The sequence below is a fragment of the Bombina bombina genome, chromosome 6 (assembly GCF_027579735.1).
Source record: "Bombina bombina isolate aBomBom1 chromosome 6, aBomBom1.pri, whole genome shotgun sequence".
NCBI lineage: Eukaryota > Metazoa > Chordata > Amphibia > Anura > Bombinatoridae > Bombina > Bombina bombina.
In genome coordinates this window covers 316,371,158-316,396,997 of record NC_069504.1, presented here as the reverse complement: position 1 = coordinate 316,396,997, position 25,840 = coordinate 316,371,158, and the positions used below count along the sequence as shown (strand labels likewise).

At 41.2% G+C, this 25,840-nt stretch overlaps 1 protein-coding gene across 1 annotated transcript in view; it reads left to right on the top strand.

Moving 5' to 3' along the window:
- Positions 1 to 25,840, top strand: part of PTPRQ (protein tyrosine phosphatase receptor type Q) — a 538,955-nt gene that overhangs the window by 434,203 nt on the left and 78,912 nt on the right. Inside the window, 2 exon segments of the mRNA XM_053719240.1 lie at positions 4,121 to 4,343; positions 24,031 to 24,104. Coding sequence (XP_053575215.1) covers positions 4,121 to 4,343; positions 24,031 to 24,104 — 297 coding nt within the window.

Genomic DNA, 25,840 nt, shown 5'->3' with positions numbered 1-25,840 from the left:
TAACTTGGTCAAGGGACCACTGGTGTGAATAATATCTTTGTTATCAAACATATTGCACTATATTGTTTCTATTTTTATTTTGGAAGTTTGAATGAAATCCTAATTTACCAAGAGGAAGGAGAAACCACACGGATCACACATATACTTAAATTGGAATATATATTTTCCTTTAATATTTTGTAATTTAAATCAATCACTTTTTATTTGTATTCATTTACAATCCATAATGAATGTCTCTGCCAGGCTCATCTTCCTTGCACATCGCTCTTCATCTGCCGCACCTCTCTGCCAATCCCTTCACTGGCTTCCTCCAGGATAAAACACAAAATTCTCACTCTGACACACAAAGCCCTCAATTGCAATGCTTCCCCCTACATCTCAGACCTTGTCTCCAGATACTCTCCCTCCCGTCCCCTTCGCTCCGCTCATGATCTCCTACTCTCCTTCTCTCTTGTTACCTCCTCACATTCCCGTCTACAAGATTTCTCAAGACTGGCTCACATCTTATGGAACTCTCTGCCTCGCTCCACAAGAATCTCCCTTAGTTTTAGAAGCTTCAAGTGCTCCCTGAAGATTCTACTATTCAGGGAAGCTTACATAACGATGAGAGAAACTAATGTTTTTTTTTATTGATGGTTTGTTATACGCTTGAATGAATTAATTTAATTAATTGACAATGAAATAGCAGGATTTAGTTATTGAATACTTTAAATCTAAACTTTTGAACCCTTTCCCACCTGCAGAAAAGCCTTTCCAGTATTGAGAGTAGTGGTTTTAATGGCAGGAACAAAGCAACTAATATTTTTGCTCTACTATCTTTCATTCCATCATTCATTCCTTTGATTATTCATTATCGTTTTTTAGTTTTGAAACAAACGTAAAGAATACAGCAAACGTATATTTGCATTTGACTGAATCCAAATGTACATGTCTAGTTGCTAGTATCAATTAATCCTTGAAATTAATCCACCTTTTTATTTCTTAACAAAGTTTCTTTAATAAATTACATTTATAAATGATAGTTTTAAAGACAACATGGGCACAATACCTTAAAAGGACACAAAACCCAACCTTTTTCTTTCATGATTCAGATAGAACATACACTTTTAACCCCTTAATGACAACTGACGTACCAGGTACGTCATGCATTAACTTACAGTTAATGACAATAGACGTACCTGGTACGTCAGTTGTCTAAGAGAGTGCTGGAAGCGATCGCAATCGCTTCCAGCAGCTCTCAGGGTATTGCAGTGATGCCTCCATATGGAGGCATCCTGCAATACCATTTAGAAGACTCCGATGCAGAGAGAGCCACTCTGTGGCCCTCTCTGCACCGGTAGCGATGGTGCCGGTTCGTTGGTGGGTGGGAGCACATCAGGGAGGCGGGTGGGCGGCCCATCGCTACCCGGCATCCGGTTCCTGTAAGTGCTATGTGCACGCCGGGTGCCGGGAGCGTGCGGGGGCGCGCGTGCGCGCGCACGGGGGCGCGCGGGGGTGCGCGTGCGCGCCCGATTACATGGCCACTGCCACCAATGAGAAAGGAAGGGGGGACAAAAATATAATATAAATAAATATATAAGGATCTGGGAGGGGGAGGGGGTTGGGGTATTGTGGGGGGCTGCTACACTACAGAAAATATTAAAATGGCAAAAAATTGCAAAAAAAAACACTTGTTTTGGGGGCAAATTGGGTACTGGCAGACAGCTGCCAGTACCCAAGATGGCGGCAATTAGGTAGGGGAGAGGGTTAGAGAGCTGGGGGGATCATGGAGGTTGGGGCTAAGGCAGGAGTCCATCACAGCTAAAACATTTTAATTTTTTTTATTAAAAAAAAGAAAAACTCCTTTTATTTAGTACTGGCAGACTTTCTGCCAGTACTTAAGATGGCGGGGACAATTGTGGGGTGGGGGAGGGAAGAGAACTGTTTGGGAGGGATCAGGGGGTGGGATGTGTCAGGTGGGAGGCTGATCTCTACCCTAAAGCTAAAATTAACCCTGCAAGCTCCCTACAACCTACCTAATTAACCCCTTCACTGCTGGGCATAATTTACGTGTGGTGCGCAGCAGCATTTAGTGGCCTTCTAATTACCAAAAAGCAATGCCAAAGCCATATAAGTCTGCTATTTCTGAACAAAGGGGATCCCAAAGAAGCATTTACAACCATTTGTGCCTTAATTGCACAAGCTGTTTGTAAATAATTTCAGTGGGAAACCTAAAGTTTGTGACAAAATTTGTGAAAAAGTGAACTTATTTTTTTATTTGATGACATTTGGCGGTGAAATGGTGGCATGAAATATACCAAAATGGGCCTAGATCAATACTTTGGGTTGTCTTCTAAAAAAAAATATATACATGTCAAGGGATATTCAGGTATTCCTGACAGATATCAGGGTTCCAATGTAACTAGCGCTAATTTTGAAAAAAAGTTGTTTGGAAATAGCAAAGTGCTACTTGTATTTATGGCCCTATAACTTGCAAAAAAAGTAAAGAACATGTAAACATTGGGTATTTCTAAACTCAGGACAAAATTTAGAAACTATTTAGCATAGGTGTTTTTTGGTGATTGTAGATGTGTAACAGATTTTGGGGGTCAAAGTTAGAAAAAGTGTGTTTTTTTCAATTTTTTCCTCATATTTTATATTTTTTTTATAGGAAATTATAAGATATGATGAAAATAATGGTATTTTTAGAAAGTCCATTTAATGGCGAGAAAAACGGTATATAATATGTGTGGGTACAGTAAACGAGTAAGAGGAAAATTACAGCTAAACACAAACACCGCAGAAATGTAAAAATAGCCATTGTCATTAAGGGTAAGAAAATTGAAAAATGGTCCGGTCATTAAGGGGTTAAACAAATGTGTTTCATTCTCTTGGTATACTTTGTTAAATTTGTTAAAAGAGCAGCAGTGCACGACTAGGAGCTAGCTGAACACATTGACTGAGCCAATAACAATGTGCAGCCACTAATCAGCAGATGGCTCCCAGTTGTGCATTGCTGCTCTTGAGCCTACCTAAGTATACTTTTCAACCAAGGATACCATAAGAACAAAGCAAAGTGAATGTTCTATCTGAATCATGAAATAAAAAATGGGGTTTCATGTCCCTTTAAAGGGACAGTGAAGTCCAAAATGAACTTTCATAATTCAAAAAGGGCATGTGATTTTAAACAACTTTCCAAATTACTTTTATCATCAATTTTGCTTTGTTCTCTTGGTATTCTTAGTTGAAAGCTAAACCTAGGTAGGCTCATATGCTAATTTCTTAGACCATGAAGGCCACCTCTTATGTGAATGCATTTTGACAGTTTTTCACCACTAGAGGGCGTTAGTTCATGCGTGTCATATAGATAACATTGAGCTCACGCACGTGAAGTTACCTAGGAGTTAGCACTGATTGGCTAAAATGCAAGGCTGTCAAAAGAACTGAAAAAATTGGGCAGTTTGCAGAGGTTTAGATACAAGGTAATCACAGAGGTAAAAAGTGTATTATTATAACTGTGTTGGTTATGCAAAACTGAAAACTGGGGAATGGGTAATAAACAACAAAAATTCTGGTGTTGACTGTCCCTTTAAATACAAAGAAAATAAAACTTAAAGGGACATGAAACATAAAAACTTTCTTTCTTTATTCAGACTGAGCTTATAATTTTAAACAACTTTCCAGTTTTCTTCTATTATCAATTTAGCTTAATTATTTTGGTATATTTTATTAAAGAAGCAACCATCCCCTACTGGGAGCTATCTGAACACACTGGTAAGCCAATTACTACAGGAATATATGTGCAGCCACCAATCAGCATCTAGTTTCCAGCTGCAGAACCTACCTAGGTATTCTTTTCAACAAATGTTATCAAAGCAAATTCGTTAATTGAAGTTAATTGGTAAGTTGTTTAAAATGGTATACTCTGATTCATGAAATAACTTTGGGTTTCATGTCCCTTTAAAGAAACAACAACTGTGTTTACTATCTCTATTATTTGTTATTTCCTAAAATAAATTTACATTAATGATTTATGAATATACAATATGTATTTATAAAGGTCCTTACAATAATTTATTTTATTTTGTTATACTTGTTAGTGCTTAGGGATCAATTAAATTGTTTTCTCTTTATCCATTAGCACATCATGATGTAAATGTTACAAAGTGGCACGAAGCATATTTCAAAAAACCAAAGCCATATTTCACTGATGAAGGATTTCAGAATCCGCCTTGTTTACAAGGAAGAGAGCGATTTTACAGCAAAGAGGAAGTGTATATTATTGGGAGTGACAACACCTGTATCCTGCAGGGCAATGAAGACAAATTCTGCAATGGGCCGCTTAAGCCAAGAAAGCAATACTTGTATGTATAATTCTTTTTTTTATGACAACTTAAATAATGACTTTTTTTTACATATAGCAAACTCCTACATGTGGTGAGTTACTTGAGAAAAATTGAGCATGACCGAAGATATCCTAAATTATTTGACATGGTTGTTAAGGTAAAAGTTCTTTTTAAGGGTTATCTAATAGAAATGGCTTGCATATATGAGAGGTTTATGTGAAATTTAATGAAGCAAGTTCACCAAATGCTGTAAAAGATATGAATTATTGGTTATTACATCTGCCTAAGAGAAAATAGTAAATAGGATCTCAATGTAGAAGTATATATTCAAAACAGAGACATTTTGCCAGCACTATGCCCAAATCAAAATGACTTTGGTGCCCACTTTGGGCTAAATTACAAGGGGAGCGCTATCTTGCACCTAACTTGTAATAACAGCGCATATTTGCGTGCACTGGTATTACTAAGTGGAGCGCAAATATCACTCTCGCGGAAGCGATATTTTGTGCTCCACTTGTAATCTAGCACTTTGTGTCTGTTATATGCCCATATGCCACATAAAAAAGATGCATCCTTGGCATCAATGTTGTGCCATAATAAACCATTTTCATTTGCTCCCTTCAGCCCCTATTAAAATAGGTAATTTGCATCATGTTTAAGCCTGTGCACACATGATTGAACTGCCCCACAGGCCAATTTAACCCCATAAATAATACACTCTATCGAATTGCACGCAAAGCAAGTATAAGGGTTTGAGAATGTTCGGAAATGTGTAAAACAGAGAGAGTGCTTAGATGAGTGTGTAAGGGAAAAAGAGGCCCTAAATGTTGTGCATAGATGTGGGACACTGCCAGGGATGTGTATAAGGGTAGGGGAGCACATGGTGGTTGCCATTAAGTTTGACAAATTTGACTTCAAGTGATTGAGTAAGAACAGAAAAGTGCCTGGGGATGTGCATTAGAATGGGGCAGCATTTAGGTGTGTTTGCAAAATGGTAAGTGTGTGCATTAAAGTGAGAAATTGCCTGGTGGGTTTGTTAAAAAAACCTACATTTCTCCAACATTGGTGTGTCCGGTCCACGGCGTCATCCTTACTTGTGGGATATCTCTTCCCCAACAGGAAATGGCAAAGAGTCCCAGCAAAGCTGGCCACATAGTCCCTCCTAGGCTCCGCCCACCCCAGTCATTCTCTTTGCCGTTGCACAGGCAACATCTCCACGGAGATGGTTAAGAGTTTTTTGGTGTTTAAATGTAGTTTTTATTCTTCTATCAAGTGTTTGTTATTTTAAAATAGTGCTGGTATGTACTATTTACTCTGAAACAGAAAAGGATGAAGATTTCTGTTTGTGAGAGGAAGATGATTTTAGCAGACAGTAACTAAAATCGATTGCTGTTTCCACATAGGACTGTTGAGATGAAGTAACTTCAGTTGGGGGAAACAGTTAGCAGACTTTTCTGCTTAAGGTATGACTAGCCATATTTCTAACAAGACCATGTAATGCTGGAAGGCTGTCATTTCCCCTCATGGGGACCGGTAAGCCATTTTCTTAGTCAAACAAACAGAATAAAGGGCTTAATATGGGCTAAAAAACTGGTAGACATTTTTATGGGCTAAATCGATTGCTTTATTTGGGCATTTTATTCATATTTATGCTGACAATTCGCATTTATAAACTTGGGGAACGTTTATTAAACGGCAGGCATTATGTTAGACACCTTTTCCAGTCAGGGGGCCTTCCTAGTTGTAGACTGAGCCTCATTTTCGCGCCATTACTGCGCAGTTGTTTTTTGAGAGCAGGGCATGCAGATGCATGTGTGAGGATCTGAAATTTGCTGGAAAAGCTTCTAGAAGGCGTCAATTGGTATCGTATTCCCCTCTGGGCTTGGTTGGGTCTCAGCAAAGGCTATAGCTGGGACTGTATAGGGGTTAAATTTGTAAATGGCTCCGGTTCCGTTATTTTAAGGGTTAAAGCTCTGAAATTTGGTGTGCAATACTCTTAATGCTTTAAGACACTGTGGTGAAATTTTGGTAATTTTTGAACAATTCCTTCATACTTTTTCACATATTCAGTAATAAAGTGTTTTCTGTTTAAAATTTAAAGAGACAGTAACGGTTTTGTTTTAAAACGTTTTTTGTGCTTTGTTGACAAGTTTAAGCCTGTTTAACATGTCTGTGCCTTCGGATAAGCTATGTTCTATATGTATGAAAGCCAATGTGTCTCCCCATTTAAATTTATGTGATAATTGTGCCATAGCGTCCAAACAAAGTAAGGACAGTACTGCCACAGATAATGAAATTGCCCAAGATGATTCCTCAGATGAGGGGAGTAAACATGATACTACATCATCTCCTGCTGTGTCTACACCAGTTTTGCCCACACAGGAGGCCCCTAGTACATCTAGTGCGCCAATGCTTATTACCATGCAACAATTAACGGCTGTAATGGATAACTCCATAGCAAATATTTTATCCAAAATGCCTACTTATCAGAGAAAGCGCGATTGCTCTGTAATCCCTGTAGTAGGCTGAGCCTCATTTTCGCGCCATTACTGCGCAGTTTCTTTTGAGAGCAGGACATGCAGCTGCATGTGTGTGGGTCTGAAAGTATTTGAAAAGGTTCCTAGAAGGCTTCATTTGGTATCGTATACCCCCTGGGTTTGGTAAAGTCGCAGCAAAGGCTGTAGCTGGGACTGTAGAGGGGTTAAAATTTTAACCGGCTCCGGTTTCTTCATTTTAAGGGTTAAAGGTCTCAAATTTGGGGTGCAATGCTTTGAATGCTTTAAGACACTGTGGTGAAAATGTGGTTAAATTTGAACAATTCCTTCATAGTTTTTCACATATTCAGTAATAAAGTGTGCACTGTTTAAAATTTAAAGTAACGTTTTTTTTTTGTACTTTATTGACAAGTTTAAGCCTGTTTAACATGTCTGTGCCTTCAGATAAGCTATGTTCTGTATGTATGGAAGCCAATGTGTCTCCCCCTTCAAAATTGTGTGATAATTGTGCCATATGTCCAAACAAAGTAAGGACAGTACTGCCACAGATAGTAAAGTTGCCCAAGATGATTCATCAGATGAAGGGAGTGGACATAGTTCTACATCATCTCCTGCTGTGTCTACACCAGTTTTGCCCACGCAGGAGGTCCCTAGTACTTCTAGCGCGCCAATGCTTATTACTATGCAACAATTGACGGCAGTAATGGATAACTCCATAGCAAATATTTTATCCAAAATGCCTGCATATCAGAGAAAGCGTGATTGCTCTGTTTTAAACACTGTAGAGCAGGAGGGCGCTGATGATAATTGTTCTGTCATACCCTCACACCAATCTGAAGGGGCCATGAGGGAGGTTTTGTCAGATGGGGATATTTCAGATTCAGGAAAAATTTCTCAACAAGCTGAACCTGATGTTGTGACATTTAAATTTAAATTAGAACATCTCCGCGCACTGCTTAAGGAGGTGTTATCTACTCTGGATGATTGTGACAACTTGGTCATTCCAGAGAAATTATGCAAGATGGACAAGTTCCTAGAGGTTCCAGTGCACCCCGGCGCTTTTCCGATACCCAAGCGGGTGGCGGACATAGTAAATAAGGAGTGGGAAAAGCCCGGCATACCTTTTGTTCCCCCCCCTATATTTAAGAAATTATTTCCTATGGTCGACCCCAGAAAGGACTTATGGCAGACAGTCCCTAAGGTCGAGGGGACAGTTTCTACTCTAAACAAACGCACTACTATTCCTATCAAAGATAGTTGTGCTTTCAAAGATCCTATGGATAAAAAATTGGAGGGTTTGCTTAAAAAGATTTTTGTACAACAAGGTTACCTTCTACAACCCATTTCGTGCATTGTTCCTGTCACTACAGCAGCGTGGTTCTGGTTCGAGGAACTAGAAAACTCGCTTAGTAGAGAGACTCCATATGAGGAGGTTATGGACAGAGTTCACGCACTTAAGTTGGCTAACTCTTTTATTTTAGATGCCGCTTTGCAATTAGCTAGATTAGCGGCGAAAAATTCAGGGTTTGCTATCGTGGCGCGCAGAGCGCTTTGGCTAAAGTCTTGGTCAGCGGATGTGTCATCCAAGACAAAATTGCTTAACATCCCTTTCAAAGGTAAAACTCTATTTGGACCAGAATTGAAAGAGATTATTTCAGACATCACTGGGGGAAAGGGCCACGCCCTTCCACAAGATAGGCCTTTCAAGGCCAAAAATAAGTCTAATTTTCATTCCTTTCGCAATTTCAGGAACGGACCGGCCTCTAATTCTGCATCCTCTAAGCAAGAGGGTAATGCCTCACAACCCAAACCAGCCTGGAAACCGATGCAAGGCTGGAACAAGGGTAAGCAGGCCAAGAAGCCTGCCGCTGCTAACAAAACAGCATGAAGGAGTAGCCCCCGATCCGGGACCGGATCTAGTGGGGGGCAGACTCTCTCTCTTTGCTCAGGCTTGGGCAAGAGATGTTCAGGATCCCTGGGCGCTAGAAATAGTTTCTCAGGGTTATCTCCTGGAATTCAGGGAACTACCCCCAAGGGGAAGGTTCCACATGTCTCACTTATCCTCAAACCAAATAAAGAGACAGGCGTTCTTACATTGTGTAGAAGACCTGTTAAAGATGGGAGTGATACACCCAGTTCCAATAAAGGAACAAGGAATGGGATTTTATTCCAATCTTTTCGTAGTTCCCAAAAAAGAGGGAACTTTCAGACCAATTTTGGATTTGAAGATCCTAAACAAATTTCTCAGGGTACCATCGTTCAAGATGGAATCCATTCGAACGATTCTACCCACTATCCAGGAAAGTCAATTTATGACTACCGTGGATCTAAAGGATGCGTACCTACATATTCCTATCCACAAAGAACATCATCAGTTCCTAAGGTTCGCTTTTCTGGACAAGCATTACCAGTTTGTGGCCCTCCCATTCGGGTTAGCCACTGCTCCAAGGATTTTCACAAAGGTACTAGGGTCCCTTCTAGCGGTTCTAAGACCGAGGGGCATTGCAGTAGTACCTTACTTGGACGACATTCTAATACAAGCGTCATCCCTGTCAAAAGCAAAGGCTCATACAGACATCGTTCTGGCCTTTCTCAGATCACACGGATTGAAGGTGAACATAGAAAAAAGTTCTCTGTCTCCGTCGACAAGAGTTCCCTTCTTGGGAACAATAATAGATTCCTTAGAAATGAGGATTTTTCTGACAGAGGTCAGAAAGTCAAAACTTCTAAGCACTTGTCAAGTTCTTCATTCTGTTCCTCGTCCTTCCATAGCACAGTGCATGGAAGTAGTAGGGTTGATGGTTGCAGCAATGGACATAGTTCCTTTTGCACAAATTCATCTAAGACCATTACAACTGTGCATGCTCAAACAGTGGAATGGCGACTATACAGACTTGTCTCCAATGATTCAAGTAGATCAGAAGACCAGAGATTCACTCCGTTGGTGGCTGACCCTGGACCATCTGTCCCAGGGAATGAGCTTCCGCAGACCAGAGTGGGTCATTGTCACGACCGACGCCAGTCTAGTGGGCTGGGGCGCGGTCTGGGAATCCCTGAAAGCTCAGGGTCTATGGTCTCGGGAAGAGTCTCTTCTCCCGATAAACATTTTGGAACTGAGAGCGATATTCAATGCTCTCAGAGCTTGGCCTCAACTAGCAAAGGCCAGATTCATAAGGTTCCAATCAGACAACATGACGAGCGTTGCGTATATCAATCATCAGGGGGGAACAAGGAGTTCCCTGGCGATGAAAGAAGTGACCAAAATAATTCAATGGGCGGAGGATCACTCCTGCCACCTGTCTGCGATCCACATCCCAGGTGTGGAAAACTGGGAGGCGGATTTTCTGAGTCGTCAGACATTCCATCCGGGGGAGTGGGAACTCCATCCGGAGATCTTTGCCCAAATAACTCAATTATGGGGCATTCCAGACATGGATCTGATGGCGTCTCGTCAGAACTTCAAGGTTCCTTGCTACGGGTCCAGATCCAGGGATCCCAAGGCGACTCTAGTAGATGCACTAGTAGCACCTTGGACCTTCAATCTAGCTTATGTATTTCCACCGTTTCCTCTCATTCCCAGGCTGGTAGCCAGGATCAATCAGGAGAGGGCCTCAGTGATCTTGATAGCTCCTGCATGGCCACGCAGGACTTGGTATGCAGACCTGGTGAATATGTCATCGGTTCCACCATGGAAGCTACCTTTGAGACAGGACCTTCTTGTTCAGGGTCCATTCGAACATCCAAATCTGGTCTCCCTCCAGCTGACGGCTTGGAGATTGAACACTTGATTCTATCGAAGCGTGGGTTTTCAGATTCTGTGATAGATACTCTGGTTCAGGCCAGAAAACCGGTAACTAGAAAGATTTACCATAAAATATGGAAAAGATATATCTGTTGGTGTGAATCCAAAGGATTTCCATGGAATAAGATAAAAATTCCTAAGATTCTCTCCTTTCTACAAGAAGGTTTGGAGAAAGGATTATCTGCAAGTTCTCTAAAGGGACAGATCTCTGCTTTATCTGTCTTACTACACAAAAGAGTGGCATCTGTGCCAGATGTTCAAGCATTTGTTCAGGCTCTGGTTAGGATCAAGCCTGTTTACAGACCTTTGACTCTTCCCTGGAGTCTAAATCTAGTTCTTTCAGTTCTTCAAGGGGTTCCGTTTGAACCTTTACATTCCATAGATATTAAGTTACTATCTTGGAAAGTTTTGTTTTTGGTTGCAATTTCTTCTGCTAGAAGAGTTTCAGAGTTATCTGCTCTGCAGTGTTCTCCGCCCTATCTGGTGTTCCATGCAGATAAGGTGGTTTTGCGTACTAAGCCTGGTTTTCTTCCTAAGGTTGTTTCTAACAAAAATATTAACCAGGAGATAGTTGTACCTTCTTTATGTCCGAATCCAGTTTCAAAGAAGGAACGTTTGTTACACAATTTGGACGTAGTCCGTGCTCTAAAATTCTATTTAGAGTCTACAAAAGATTTCAGACAAACATCTTCCTTATTTGTTGTTTATTCTGGTAAAAGGAGAGGTCAAAAAGCGACTTCTACCTCTCTTTCCTTTTGGCTTAAAAGCATCATCCGATTGACTTATGAGACTGCCGGACGGCAGCCTCCTGAAAGAATCACAGCTCACTCCACTAGGGCTGTGGCTTCCACATGGGCCTTCAAGAACGAGGCTTCTGTTGACCAGATATGTAAGGCAGCGACTTGGTCTTCACTGCACACTTTTGCCAAATTTTACAAATTTGATACTTTTGCTTCTTCGGAGGCTATTTTTGGGAGAAAGGTTTTGCAAGCTGTGGTGCCTTCCGTTTAGGTAACCTGATTTGCTCCCTCCCTTCATCCGTGTCCTAAAGCTTTGGTATTGGTTCCCACAAGTAAGGATGACGCCGTGGACCGGACACACCAATGTTGGAGAAAACAGAATTTATGCTTACCTGATAAATTACTTTCTCCAACGGTGTGTCCGGTCCACGGCCCGCCCTGGTTTTTTAATCAGGTCTGATAAATTATTTTCTCTAACTACAGTCACCACGGTACCATATGGTTTCTCCTATATATATTTCCTCCTGTCCGTCGGTCGAATGACTGGGGTGGGCGGAGCCTAGGAGGGACTATGTGGCCAGCTTTGCTGGGACTCTTTGCCATTTCCTGTTGGGGAAGAGATATCCCACAAGTAAGGATGACGCCGTGGACCGGACTCACCGCTGGAGAAAGTAATTTATCAGGCAAGCATAAATTCTGTTTTCTCCAACATTGGTGTGTCCGGTCCACGGCGTCATCCATAACTTGTGGGAATATTCTCTTCCCCAACAGGAAATGGCAAAGAGCACAGCAAAAGCTGTCTATATAGTCCCTCCTAGGCTCCGCCCACCCCAGTCATTCTCTTTGCCGTTGCACAGGCAACATCTCCACGGAGATGGTGAAGAGTATGTGGTGATTAGTTGTAGTTTTTTATTCTACTATCAAGAGTTTGTTATTTTAAAATAGTGCTGGTATGTACTATTTACTCTGAAACAGAAAAAGATGAAGAGTTCTGTTTGTGAGAGGAATATGATTTTAGCAGCAGTAACTAAAATCGTTTGCTGTTTCCACATAGGACTGTTGAGATGAAATAACTTCAGTTGGGGGAAACAGTTAGCAGACTTTTCTGCTTAAGGTATGACTAGCCATTTTTCTAACAAGACTGTGTAATGCTGGAAGGCTGTCATTTCCACTCATGGGGACCGGTAAGCCATTTTCTTAGTATAAAACAAACAGAATAAAGGGCTTAATGTGGGCTATAAAACTGGTAGACATTTTTATGGGCAAGATCAATTGCTTTATTTGGGCTTTTTATAAAGATTGATGTTGATTGATGTTATTTGGGCTTTTTATAAAGATTGATTGTTAAAAATGGGGAACGTTTTTTTTTACGTCAGGCACTGGTTTAGACACCTTTTCAGTCAGGAAGGGCCTTCCCTGTAGTAGGCTGAGCCTCATTTTCGCGCCATTACTGCGCAGTTTCTTTTGAGAGCAGGACATGCAGCTGCATGTGTGTGGGTCTGAAAGTATTTGAAAAGGTTCCTAGAAGGCTTCATTTGGTATCGTATACCCCCTGGGTTTGGTAAAGTCGCAGCAAAGGCTGTAGCTGGGACTGTAGAGGGGTTAAAATTTTAACCGGCTCCGGTTTCTTCATTTTAAGGGTTAAAGGTCTCAAATTTGGGGTGCAATGCTTTGAATGCTTTAAGACACTGTGGTGAAAATGTGGTTAAATTTGAACAATTCCTTCATAGTTTTTCACATATTCAGTAATAAAGTGTGCACTGTTTAAAATTTAAAGTAACGTTTTTTTTTTGTACTTTATTGACAAGTTTAAGCCTGTTTAACATGTCTGTGCCTTCAGATAAGCTATGTTCTGTATGTATGGAAGCCAATGTGTCTCCCCCTTCAAAATTGTGTGATAATTGTGCCATATGTCCAAACAAAGTAAGGACAGTACTGCCACAGATAGTAAAGTTGCCCAAGATGATTCATCAGATGAAGGGAGTGGACATAGTTCTACATCATCTCCTGCTGTGTCTACACCAGTTTTGCCCACGCAGGAGGTCCCTAGTACTTCTAGCGCGCCAATGCTTATTACTATGCAACAATTGACGGCAGTAATGGATAACTCCATAGCAAATATTTTATCCAAAATGCCTGCATATCAGAGAAAGCGTGATTGCTCTGTTTTAAACACTGTAGAGCAGGAGGGCGCTGATGATAATTGCTCTGTCATACCCTCACACCAATCTGAAGGGGCCGTGAGGGAGGTTTTGTCAGATGGGGAAATTTCAGATTCAGGTAGAATTTCTCAACAGGCAGAACCTGATGTTGTGACATTTAAATTTAAATTAGAGCATCTCCGCGCACTGCTTAAGGAGGTGTTATCTACTCTGGATGATTGTGACAACCTGGTCATTCCAGAAAAATTGTGCAAGATGGACAAGTTCCTAGAGGTTCCGGTGCACCCCGACGCTTTTCCTATACCCAAGCGGGTGGCGGACATAGTGAATAAGGAGTGGGAGAAGCCCGGCATAGCTTTTGTTCCCCCTCCTATATTTAAGAAATTATTTCCTATGGTCGACCCCAGAAAGGACTTATGGCAGACAGTCCCTAAGGTCGAGGGGGCAGTTTCTACACTAGCCAAGCGCACTACTATTCCTATCGAGGATAATTGTGCTTTCAAAGATCCTATGGATAAAAAATTGGAGGGTTTGCTTAAAAAGATTTTTGTACAGCAAGGTTTTCCTCCTGCAACCTATTTCGTGCATTATTCCTGTCACTACAGCAGCGTGGTTCTGGTTCGAAGAACTAGAAAAGTCGCTCAGTAGAGAGACTCCGTATGAGGAGGTTATGGACAGGGTTCACGCACTTAAGTTAGCTAATTCCTTTATTTTAGATGCCACTTTGCAGTTAGCTAGATTAGCGGCGAAAAATTCAGGGTTTGCAATTGTGGCGCGCAGAGCGCTCTGGCTAAAGTCTTGGTCAGCGGATGTATCTTCCAAGACAAAATTGCTTAATATCCCTTTCAAGGGTAAAACTCTTTTTGGGCCAGAATTGAAAGAGATTATCTCAGACATCACTGGGGTTAAGGGCCACGCCCTCCTACAAGATAGGCCTTTCAAAGCCAAGAATAAGTCTAATTTCTTTCATGTAATTAGCAAGAGTCCATGAGCTAGTGACGTATGGGATATACATTCCTACCAGGAGGGGCAAAGTTTCCCAAACCTCAAAATGCCTATAAATACACCCCTCACCACACCCACAAATCAGTTTTACAAACTTTGCCTCCTATGGAGGTGGTGAAGTAAGTTTGTGCTAGGTTCTACGTTGATATGCGCTCCGCAGCAGGTTGGAGCCCGGTTTTCCTCTCAGCGTGCAGTGAATGTCAGAGGGATGTGAGGAGAGTATTGCCTATTTGAATTCAATGATCTCCTTCTACGGGGTCTATTTCATAGGTTCTCTGTTATCGGTCGTAGAGATTCATCTCTTACCTCCCTTTTCAGATCGACGATATACTCTTATTTATATACCATTACCTCTGCTGATTTTCGTTTCAGTACTGGTTTGGCTTTCTACAACATGTAGATGAGTGTCCTGGGGTAAGTAAGTCTTATTTTCTGTGACACTCTAAGCTATGGTTGGGCACTTTTTTATAAAGTTCTTAATATATGTATTCAAACATTTATTTGCCTTGACTCAGGATGTTCAACATTCCTTATTTCAGACAGTCAGTTTCATATTTGGGATAATGCATATGAATAAATCAATTTTTTTCTTACCTTAAAATTTGACTTTTTCCCCGTGGGCTGTTAGGCTCGCGGGGGCTGAAAATGCTTCATTTTATTGCGTCATTCTTGGCGCTGACTTTTTTGGCGCAAAACATTTTTTCTGTTTCCGGCGTCATACGTGTCGCCGGAAGTCGCGTCATTTTTGACGTTCTTTTGCGCCAAAAGTGTCAGCGTTCCGGATATGGCGTCATTTTTGGCGCCAAAAGCATTTAGGCGCCAAATAATGTGGGCGTCATTTTTGGCGCTAAAAAAATATGGGCGTCACTATTGTCTCCACATTATTTAAGTCTCATTATTTATTGCTTCTGGTTGCTAGAAGCTTGTTCACTGGCATTTTTTCCCATTCCTGAAACTGTCATTTAAGGAATTTGATCAATTTTGCTTTATATGTTGTTTTTTCTATTACATATTGCAAGATGTCCCACGTTGAAACTGAGTCAGAAGATACTTCTGGAAAATCGCTGCCTGGGGCTGGAGCTACCAAAGCTAAGTGTATCTGCTGTAAACTTATGGTATCTGTTCCTCCAGCTGTTGTTTGTACTGTTTGTCATGACAAACTTGTTAATGCAGATAATATTTCCTTTAGTACTGTTACATTACCTGTTGCTGTTCCGTCAACATCTAATACTCAGAGTGTTCCTGATAACATAAGAGATTTTGTTTCTAAATCCATTAAGAAGGCTATGTCTGTTATTCCTCCTTCTAGTAAATGTAAAAAGTCTTTTAAAACTTCTCATTTTTCAGATGAATTTTTAAATGAACATCATCATTCTGATTCTGATAATGGTTCTTCTGGTTCAGAGGATTCTGTCTCAGAGGTTGATGCTGATAAATCTTCATATTTATTTAAAATGGAATTTATTCGTTCTTTACTTAAAGAAGTCCTAATTGCATTAGAAATTGAGGATTCTGGTCCTCTTGATACTAAATCTAAACGTTTAGATAAGGTTTTTAAATCTCCTGTAGTTATTCCAGAAGTTTTTCCTGTCCCTAGTGCTGTTTCTGAAGTAATTTCCAGGGAATGGAATAATTTGGGTAATTCATTTACTCCTTCTAAACGTTTTAAGCAATTATATCCTGTGCCATCTGACAGATTAGAGTTTTGGGACAAAATCCCTAAGGTTGATGGGGCTGTCTCTACTCTTGCTAATAATTTTATTTGTGATGCCATCTTTGATATCATTAGAGTTGATGTCAGGTATATGTCTCTAGCTATTTTAGCTAGAAGAGCTTTATGGCTTAAAACTTGGAATGCTGATATGTCTTCTAAGTCTACTCTGCTTTCCCTTTCTTTCCAGGGTAATAAATTGTTTGGTTCTCAGTTGGATTCTATTATCTCAACTGTTACTGGAGGGAAAGGAACTTTTTTACCACAGGATAAAAAATCTAAAGGTAAATTTAGGTCTAATAATCATTTTCGTTCCTTTCGTCACAACAAGGAACAAAAACCTGATCCTTCATCCTCAGGAGCGGTATCAGTTTGGAAACCATCTCCAGTCTGGAATAAATCCAAGCCTTTTAGAAAATTAAAGCCAGCTCCTAAGTCCACATGAAGGTGCGGCCCTCATTCCAGCTCAGCTGGTAGGGGGCAGATTACGTTTTTTTTCAAAGAAATTTGGATCAATTCCGTTCACAATCTTTGGATTCAGAACATTGTTTCAGAAGGGTACAGAATTGGCTTCAAGATAAGGCCTCCTGCAAAGAGATTTTTTCTTTCCCGTGTCCCAGTAAACCCAGCGAAGGCTCAAGCATTTCTGAAATGTGTTTCAGATCTAGAGTTGGCTGGAGTAATTATGCCAGTTCCAGTTCTGGAACAGGGACTGGGGTTTTATTCAAATCTCTTCATTGTACCAAAGAAGGAGAATTCCTTCAGACCAGTTCTGGATCTAAAAATATTGAATCGTTATGTAAGGATACCAACATTCAAAATGGTAACTGTAAGGACTATCCTGCCTTTTGTTCAGCAAGGGCATTATATGTCTACAATAGATTTACAGGATGCATATCTGCATATTTCGATTCATCCAGATCACTATCAATTTCTGAGATTCTCTTTCCTAGACAAGCATTACCAGTTTGTGGCTCTGCCGTTTGGCCTAGCTACAGCTCCAAGAATTTTTACGAAGGTTCTCGGTGCCCTTCTGTCTGTAATCAGAGAACAGGGTATTGTGGTATTTCCTTATTTGGACGATATCTTGGTACTTGCTCAGTCTTCACATTTAGCAGAATCTCATACGAATCGACTTGTGTTGTTTCTTCAACATCATGGTTGGAGGATCAATTTACCAAAAAGTTCATTGATTCCTCAGACACAGGTAACCTTTTTAGGTTTCCAGATAGATTCAGTGTCCATGACTCTATCTTTGACAGACAAGAGACGTCTAAAATTGATATCAGCTTGTCGAAACCTTCAGTCACAATCATTCCCTTCGGTAGCCTTATGCATGGAAATTCTAGGTCTTATGACTGCTGCATTGGACGCGATCCCCTTTGCTCGTTTTCACATGCGGCCTCTTCAGCTCTGTATGCTGAACCAGTGGTGCAGGGATTACACAAAGATATCTCAATTAATATCTTTAAAACCGATTGTACGACACTCTCTGACGTGGTGGACAGATCACCATCGTTTAGTTCAGGGGGCTTCTTTTGTTCTTCCGACCTGGACTGTAATTTCAACAGATGCAAGTCATACAGGTTGGGGAGCTGTGTGGTGGTCTCTGACAGCACAAGAGGTTTGGGAATCTCAGGAGGTGAGATTACCGATCAATATTTTGGAACTCCGTGCAATTTTCAGAGCTCTTCAGTCTTGGCCTCTTCTAAAGAGAGAATCGTTCATTTGTTTTTAGACAGACAATGTCACAACTGTGGCATACATCAATCATCAAGGAGGGACTCACAGTCCTCTGGCTATGAAAGAAGTATCTCGAATTCTGGTATGGGCGGAATCCAGCTCCTGTCTAGTTTCTGCGGTTCATATCCCAGGTATAGACAATTGGGAAGCGGATTATCTCAGTCGCCAAACGTTACATCCGGGCGAATGGTGTCTTCACCCAGAGGTATTTCTTCAGATTGTTCAAATGTGGGGACTTCCAGAAATAGATTTGATGGCCTCTCATCTAAACAAGAAACTTCCCAGGTATCTGTCCAGATCCAGGGATCCTCAAGCGGTAGCAGTGGATGCATTGTCACTTCCTTGGAAGTATCATCCTGCCTATATCTTTCCGCCTCTAGTTCTTCTTCCAAGAGTAATCTCCAAAATTCTGAAGGAATGCTCGTTTGTTCTTCTGGTAGCTCCAGGATGGCCTCACAGGTTTTGGTATGCGGATCTTGTCCGGATGGCCTCTTGCCAACCGTGGACTCTTCCGTTAATTGCAAGGTCCTTTTTTCCATCAGGATCTCAAATCCTTAAATTTAAAGGTATGGAGATTGAACGCTTGATTCTTAGTCAAAGAGGTTTCTCTGACTCTGTGATTAATACTATGTTACAGGCTCGTAAATCTGTATCTAGGGAGATATATTTTAGAGTCTGGAAGACTTATATTTCTTGGTGTCTTTCTCATCATTTTTCCTGGCATTCTTTTAGAATTCCGAGAATTTTACAGTTTCTTCAGGATGGTTTGGATAAAGGTTTGTCTGCAAGTTCCTTGAAGGACAAATCTCTGCTCTTTCTGTTCTTTTTCACAGAAAGATTGCTAATCTTCCTGATATTCATTGTTTTGTACAAGCTTTGGTTCGTATAAAACCTGTCATTAAGTCAATTTCTCCTCCTTGGAGTTTGAATTTGGTTCTGAGGGCTCTTCAAGCTCCTCCGTTTGAACCTATGCATTCATTTGACATTAAATTACTTTCTTGGAAAGTTTTGTTCCTTTTGGCCATCTCTCCTGCCAGAAGAGTCTCTGAATTGTCTGCTCTTTCTTGTGAGTCTCCTTTTCTGATTTTTCACCAGGATAAGGCGGTGTTGCGAACTTCTTTTAAATTTTTACCTAAGGTTGTGAATTCCAACAACATTAGTAGAGAAATTGTGGTTCCTTCATTATGTCCTAATCCTAAGAATTCTAAGGAGAAATCATTGCATTCTTTGGATGTAGTTAGAGCTTTGAAATATTATGTTGACGCTACTAAGAATTTCCGAAAGACTTCTAGTCTATTTGTTATCTTTTCCGGTTCTAGGAAAGGTCAGAAGGCCTCTGCCATTTCTTTGGCATCTTGGTTGAAATCTTTAATTCATCATGCTTATGTCGAGTCGGGTAAAACTCCGCCTCAAAGGATTACAGCTCATTCTACTAGGTCAGTTTCTACTTCCTGGGCGTTTAGGAATGAAGCTTCGGTTGATCAGATTTGCAAAGCAGCAACTTGGTCTTCCTTGCATACTTTTACTAAATTCTACCATTTTGATGTGTTTTCTTCTTCTGAAGCTGTCTTTGGTAGAAAAGTACTTCAGGCAGCTGTTTCAGTTTGAATCTTCTGCTTATATTTTCAGTTTTTTTCTTTATAAGATTTAAACTTTATTTTTGGGTGTGGATTTTTTTCAGCGGAATTGGCTGTCTTTATTTTATCCCTCCCTCTCTAGTGACTCTTGCGTGGAAGATCCACATCTTGGGTAGTCATTATCCCATACGTCACTAGCTCATGGACTCTTGCTAATTACATGAAAGAAAACATAATTTATGTAAGAACTTACCTGATAAATTCATTTCTTTCATATTAGCAAGAGTCCATGAGGCCCACCCTTTTTTTGTGGTGGTTATGATTTTTTTATATAAAGCACAATTATTCCAATTCCTTATATTTATGCTTGGCACTTTTTTCTTATCACCCCACTTCTTGGCTATTCGTTAAACTGATTTGTGGGTGTGGTGAGGGGTGTATTTATAGGCATTTTGAGGTTTGGGAAACTTTGCCCCTCCTGGTAGGAATGTATATCCCATACGTCACTAGCTCATGGACTCTTGCTAATATGAAAGAAATGAATTTATCAGGTAAGTTCTTACATAAATTATGTTTTTCGTTCCTTTCGCAATTTCAGGATCGGACCGGCCTCCAACTCTGCAGCCTCTAGACAAGAGGGTAATGCTTCGCAAACCAAACCAGCTTGGAAACCGATGCAAGGCTGGAACAAGGGTAAGCAGGCTAAGAAACCTGCTGCTGCTAACAAGACAGCATTAAGGAGTAGCCCCCGATACGGGACCGGATCTAGTAGGGGGCAGACTCTCTCTCTTCGCTCAAGCTTGGGCAAGAGATGTTCAGGACCCCTGGGCACTAGAAATAGTTTCTCAGGGTTATCTTCTGGAATTCAAGGAACTACCCCCAAGGGGAAGGTTCCACATGTCTCACTTATCCTCAAACCAAATAAAGAGACAGGCATTCTTACATTGTGTAGAAGACCTGTTAAAAATGGGAGTGATACACCCAGTTCCAACTGTGGAACAAGGAATGGGGTTTTACTCAAATCTGTTTGTGGTTCCCAAAAAAGAGGGAACTTTCAGACCAATTCTGGATTTAAAGTTCCTAAACAAATTTCTCAGAGTGCCATCGTTCAAAATGGAAACCATTCAAATGATTTTACCTACAATCCAGGAGGGTCAATTTATGACTACCGTGGATCTAAAGGATATTCCTATCCACAAAGATCATCATCAGTTCCTAAGGTTCGCCTTTCTGGACAAACATTACCAGTTTGTGGCTCTCCCATTCGGGCTAGCCACTGCTCCAAGGATTTTCACAAAGGTACTCGGGTCCCTTCTAGCGGTTCTAAGACCAAGGGGCATTGCAGTGGCACCTTACTTGGACGACATTCTGATACAAGCGTCGTCTCTTTCAAAGGCAAAGGCTCACACAGACATCGTTCTGGCCTTTCTCAGATCTCACGGATGGAAAGTGAACATAGAAAAAAGTTCCCTGTCTCCGTCGACAAGAGTTCCTTTCTTGGGGACAAAATAGATTCTTTAGAAATGAAGATTTTCCTGACAGATGTCAGAAAGTCGAAGCTTCTAAACGCTTGTCAAGTTCTTCACTCTGTTCCACGACCTTCCATAGCTCAGTGCATGGAAGTAGTAGGGTTGATGGTTGCAGCAATGGACATAGTTCCTTTTGCGCAATTTCATCTAAGACCATTACAACTGTGCATGCTGAAACAGTGGAATGGGGACTATACAGACTTGTCTCCAGTGATTCAAGTAGATCAGAAGACCAGAGACTCACTCCGTTGGTGGCTAACCCAGGATCACCTGTCCCAGGGAATGAGCTTCTGCAGACCAGAGTGGGTCATCGTCACGACCGACGCCAGTCTAGTGGGCTGGGGCACGGTCTGGGACTCCCTGAAAGCTCAGAGGCTATGGTCTCGGGAGGAGTCTCTTCTCCCGATAAACATTCTGGAACTGAGAGCGATATTCAATACTCTCAGGGCTTGGCCTCAACTAGCAAGGGCCAGATTCATAAGATTCCAATCAGACAACATGACGACTGTTGCTTACATCAACCATCAGGGGGGAACAAGGAGTTCCCTGGCGATGAGAGAAGTGACCAAAATCATAAAATGGGCGGAGGATCACTCCTGCCACCTATCTGCGATCCACATCCCAGGAGTGGAAAACTGGGAGGCGGATTATCTGAGTCATCAGACATTCCATCCGGGGGAGTGGGAACTCCACCCGGAGATATTTGCCCAGTTGACTCAATTATGGGGCATTCCAGACATGGATCTGATGGCGTCTCGTCAGAACTTCAAGGTTCCTTGCTACGGGTCCAGATCCAGGGATCCCAAGGTGACTCTAGTGGATGCATTAGTAGCGCCTTGGACCTTCAACCTAGCTTATGTGTTTCCACCGTTTCCTCTCATTCCCAGGCTGGTAGCCAGGATCAAGCAGGAGAGGGCCTCTGTGATCTTGATAGCTCCTGCGTGGCCACGCAGGACTTGGTATGCAGACCTGGTGAATATGTCATCGGCTCCACCATGGAAGCTACCTTTGAGACAGGATCTTCTAGTACAAGGTCCATTCGAACATCCAAATCTAGTTTCCCTCCAGCTGACGGCTTGGAAATTGAACGCTTGATTTTATCTAAGCGTGGGTTTTTGGATTCTGTAATAGATACTCTGGTACAAGCCAGAAAACCTGTAACTAGAAAAATTTACCATAAAATATGGAAAAGATATATCTGTTGGTGTGAATCCAAGGGATTCTCATGGAGTAAGATCAAAATTCCTAGGATCCTTTCCTTTCTCCAAGAAGGTTTGGATAAGGGATTATCAGCGAGTTCTCTAAAAGGACAGATTTCTGCTTTATCTGTCTTGTTACACAAACGACTGGCAGCTGTGCCTGATGTTCAAGCTTTTGTTCAGGCTTTGGTCAGGATCAAGCCTGTTTACAGACCTTTGACTCCTCCCTGGAGTCTGAATTTAGTTCTTTCAGTTCTTCAAGGGGTTCCGTTTGAACCTCTACATTCCATAGATATCTAGATGTTATCTTGGAAAGTTCTGTTTTTGGTTGCTATTTCTTCTGCTAGAAGAGTTTCTGAGTTATCTGCTTTGCAGTGTAATCCGCCCTATCTGGTGTTCCATTCAGATAAGGTTGTTTTGCGTACTAAACCTGGTTTCCTTCCAAAGGTTGTTTCCAACAAGAATATTAACCAGGAAATAGTTGTGCCTTCTTTGTGTCCGAATCCAGTTTCAAAGAAGGAACGTTAGATGTAGTTCGTGCTTTAAAGTTCTATTTAGAAGCAACAAAGGATTTCAGACAAACGTCTTCTCTGTTTGTCGTTTATTCTGGCAAGAGGAGAGGTCAAAAAGCTACTGCTACCTCTCTTTCCTTTTGGCTGAAAAGCATCATCCGATTGGCTTACGAGACTGCCGGACGGCAGCCTCCTGAACGCATCACAGCTCACTCTACTAGGGCTGTGGCTTCCACATGGGCCTTCAAGAACGAGGCTTCTGTTGATCAGATATGTAAGGCAGCGACTTGGTCTTCCCTGCACACTTTTGCCAAATTCTACAAATTTGATACTTTTGCTTCTTCGGAGGCTATTTTTGGGAGAAAGGTTTTGCAAGCCGTGGTGCCTTCTGTTTAGGTAACCTGATTGGCTCCCTCCCTTCATCCGTGTCCTAAAGCTTTGGTATTGGTTCCCACAAGTTATGGATGACGCCGTGGACCGGACACACCAATGTTGGAGAAAACAGAATTTATGCTTACCTGATAAATTACTTTCTCCAACGGTGTGTCCGGTCCACGGCCCGCCCTGGTTTTTTAATCAGGTTTGATGAATTTCTTTCTTTAACTACAGTCACCATGGCACCTTATGGTTTCTCCTGTTTTTTCTCCTGTCCGTCGGTCGAATGACTGGGGTGGGCGGAGCCTAGGAGGGACTATATGGACAGCTTTTGCTGTGCTCTTTGCCATTTCCTGTTGGGGAAGAGAATATTCCCACAAGTTATGGATGACGCCGTGGACCGGACACACCGTTGGAGAAAGTAATTTATCAGGTAAGCATAAATTCTGTTTTTTTTAAATATAAAAAAAGAATATTTTGGGGGCAATTGGGGGTTATTTTGAAAATTAACCAGAGGTCTGACCTCTGGTTAATATTTGAGTGCTAATTGCTACCGCAAGGTCACGTTAGTAATAACCACTTGTAATTGCTGGTTATTTATCGCAAGACCGTAAATGGGCGAATTTGGCCATTTAAGGGTCCACAATAAATTATCGCTCCACTTGTAATCTAGCCCTGTATGTTCTGAATCATAATAGAAATATTTGGAGTTTAATATAATTTTTTATTCTGTTGTTTGCAAGGCATTCTTCTTTATTTGGTCACAAACCAGCTTGTTTTTTGTTTTGCTTTGTTTGTTTGTTTTTTACAGTGCAGTATATCTATAGGAATAAAATTGATCATTTATTTTTACAGGTTTAAATTTCGAGCAACAAATATTAAAGGCCAATTTACAGATTCAGAATATTCTGACGTAATAAAAACACTAGGTAAGAAAAAAACATTGTTGTGTTTTTTTAAGGAATAACAGATGTACTTGAGTATATAAAGCACTTGTTACTTTTGTTGACAACTAGAGATATTGCTGCAGATTACTAAATAATATGGATAAGGTAACAGAAAAGCCATAGACCAATATTTATCTAATAGTGAAATTTTAATGCATATTCAGAAATATTTGTAATTTGAACTATGCCTTGTACATTTTACAATATTAAAAATGGTATGAGATTGTAATATCAAATAATTACTTATATGTAGTTATACAACTTCGCAAATTACTTTCATTATTTATTTTGTCCCCTTTTCTTTCCTAAGATTTGGTGAGTCCACAACATCATCAATTACTGTTGGGAATATCACTCCTAGCCAGCAGGAGGAGGCAAAGAGCACCACAGCAAAGCTGTTAAGTGTCACTCCCCTACCCACAATCCCCAGTCATTCTCTTTGCCTCTGTCAATGGAGGAGGTGAAGTTCTGGTGTCTGAAGAAAATTGGACTTCTTTTGCTACAAGTAAGTTTTTTGGGGTATAGCTTTACTCCACGTTAGTCTCTTCAGTAGGGCAGTGGTGGCTTTAAAGCAGTTAGGAACGTGTGAGGGGAGCCTCACTGCGTTTTCCTAACAGGTTGCTCCCCTAGTTTAGAAAGCCAGATTAGGCTTACTTTGTTCTTTCATTTTTCCACAGGTCTCTGTAAGGAGTGGCATCCTTTCATACCGTGTGAGCTGTCATCCTGCCGGACAGCTGGAAGCATAGGCAAGTGCCTTTTTGTCTTCTGGGGCTAGGAGGCTGACACTGAAGGGGTTAAGGAAAAAACTCTTGGACCTGCATTTGTTTTTATGGGACACACAAATCCTTAATGGAGGATTGGTTTGACAGTAAGCAGGCACTTTATTGTATGTGACTGGGGAGACTTAGGTGTTAAACGCTTCCGTGGTTAGGAATGGGTTAACCCTCATTGGTGGCTGAAACGTTTAGGATCATTTCTTTAATTATATCTTCAGGGGGTATGTTGTGTTAAACTAGCTAGTTTATTCAGTTTTTGTCTGCCCTGAAGCGCGCATAATAATTTTTGAGCAGCTTCTTATTGCGGTCACGTGTCCTTCCGATTCCGCTTCAGCCTGCCTGAGCAGAGGAAGAGGCTGGAAGCATCTATAAGACCGTGGTCATCCTTCTTGTTAAGAATATCGGAGGGGGCAAGTAGGCACCACAGTGCAAGCTGAGGTGTAAAGGCGCATTTTTAGGCGTGTTTAAGGTGGAAATTATTGTTTATCTACCACAAGCAGGAACTCTCCTGTGTGTTTGGGGATTTTTGCTCTAAGCTGAGGGCGCGGGTTGTCTGTGTAAACAGTTTTCCTGCTTTCCTGTTTTCTTAAAGAGACAGTATTATATTTAAGAAAAAAGGGGAAAAAAAGAAATTTTGGTTTATTTTTTGCAACTCTTTTTCTAATCATGGAAGAGGAATCTGTTCCCATGAACATGTGTCTATAATGCTTAGATAATCGACTTGTATCCCCCTTGCAATTTTGTTCCTAATGCAAAGAGAGGACTCTAAAGCATAAGGATAAACTCTTTGTTTCTGAGCCAACCGTCTCTCAGGATGAGGTTGTTCAGGCAATGCCAGAGTCTTCTCCTCAAACGTCCCAAGCCTTAATGGCGTCACATACAGTACTCTGCAGTTCCTCTCAATCTCCTAGGAGTTTATTTGCCTGCAAAAATTGCTGCCCT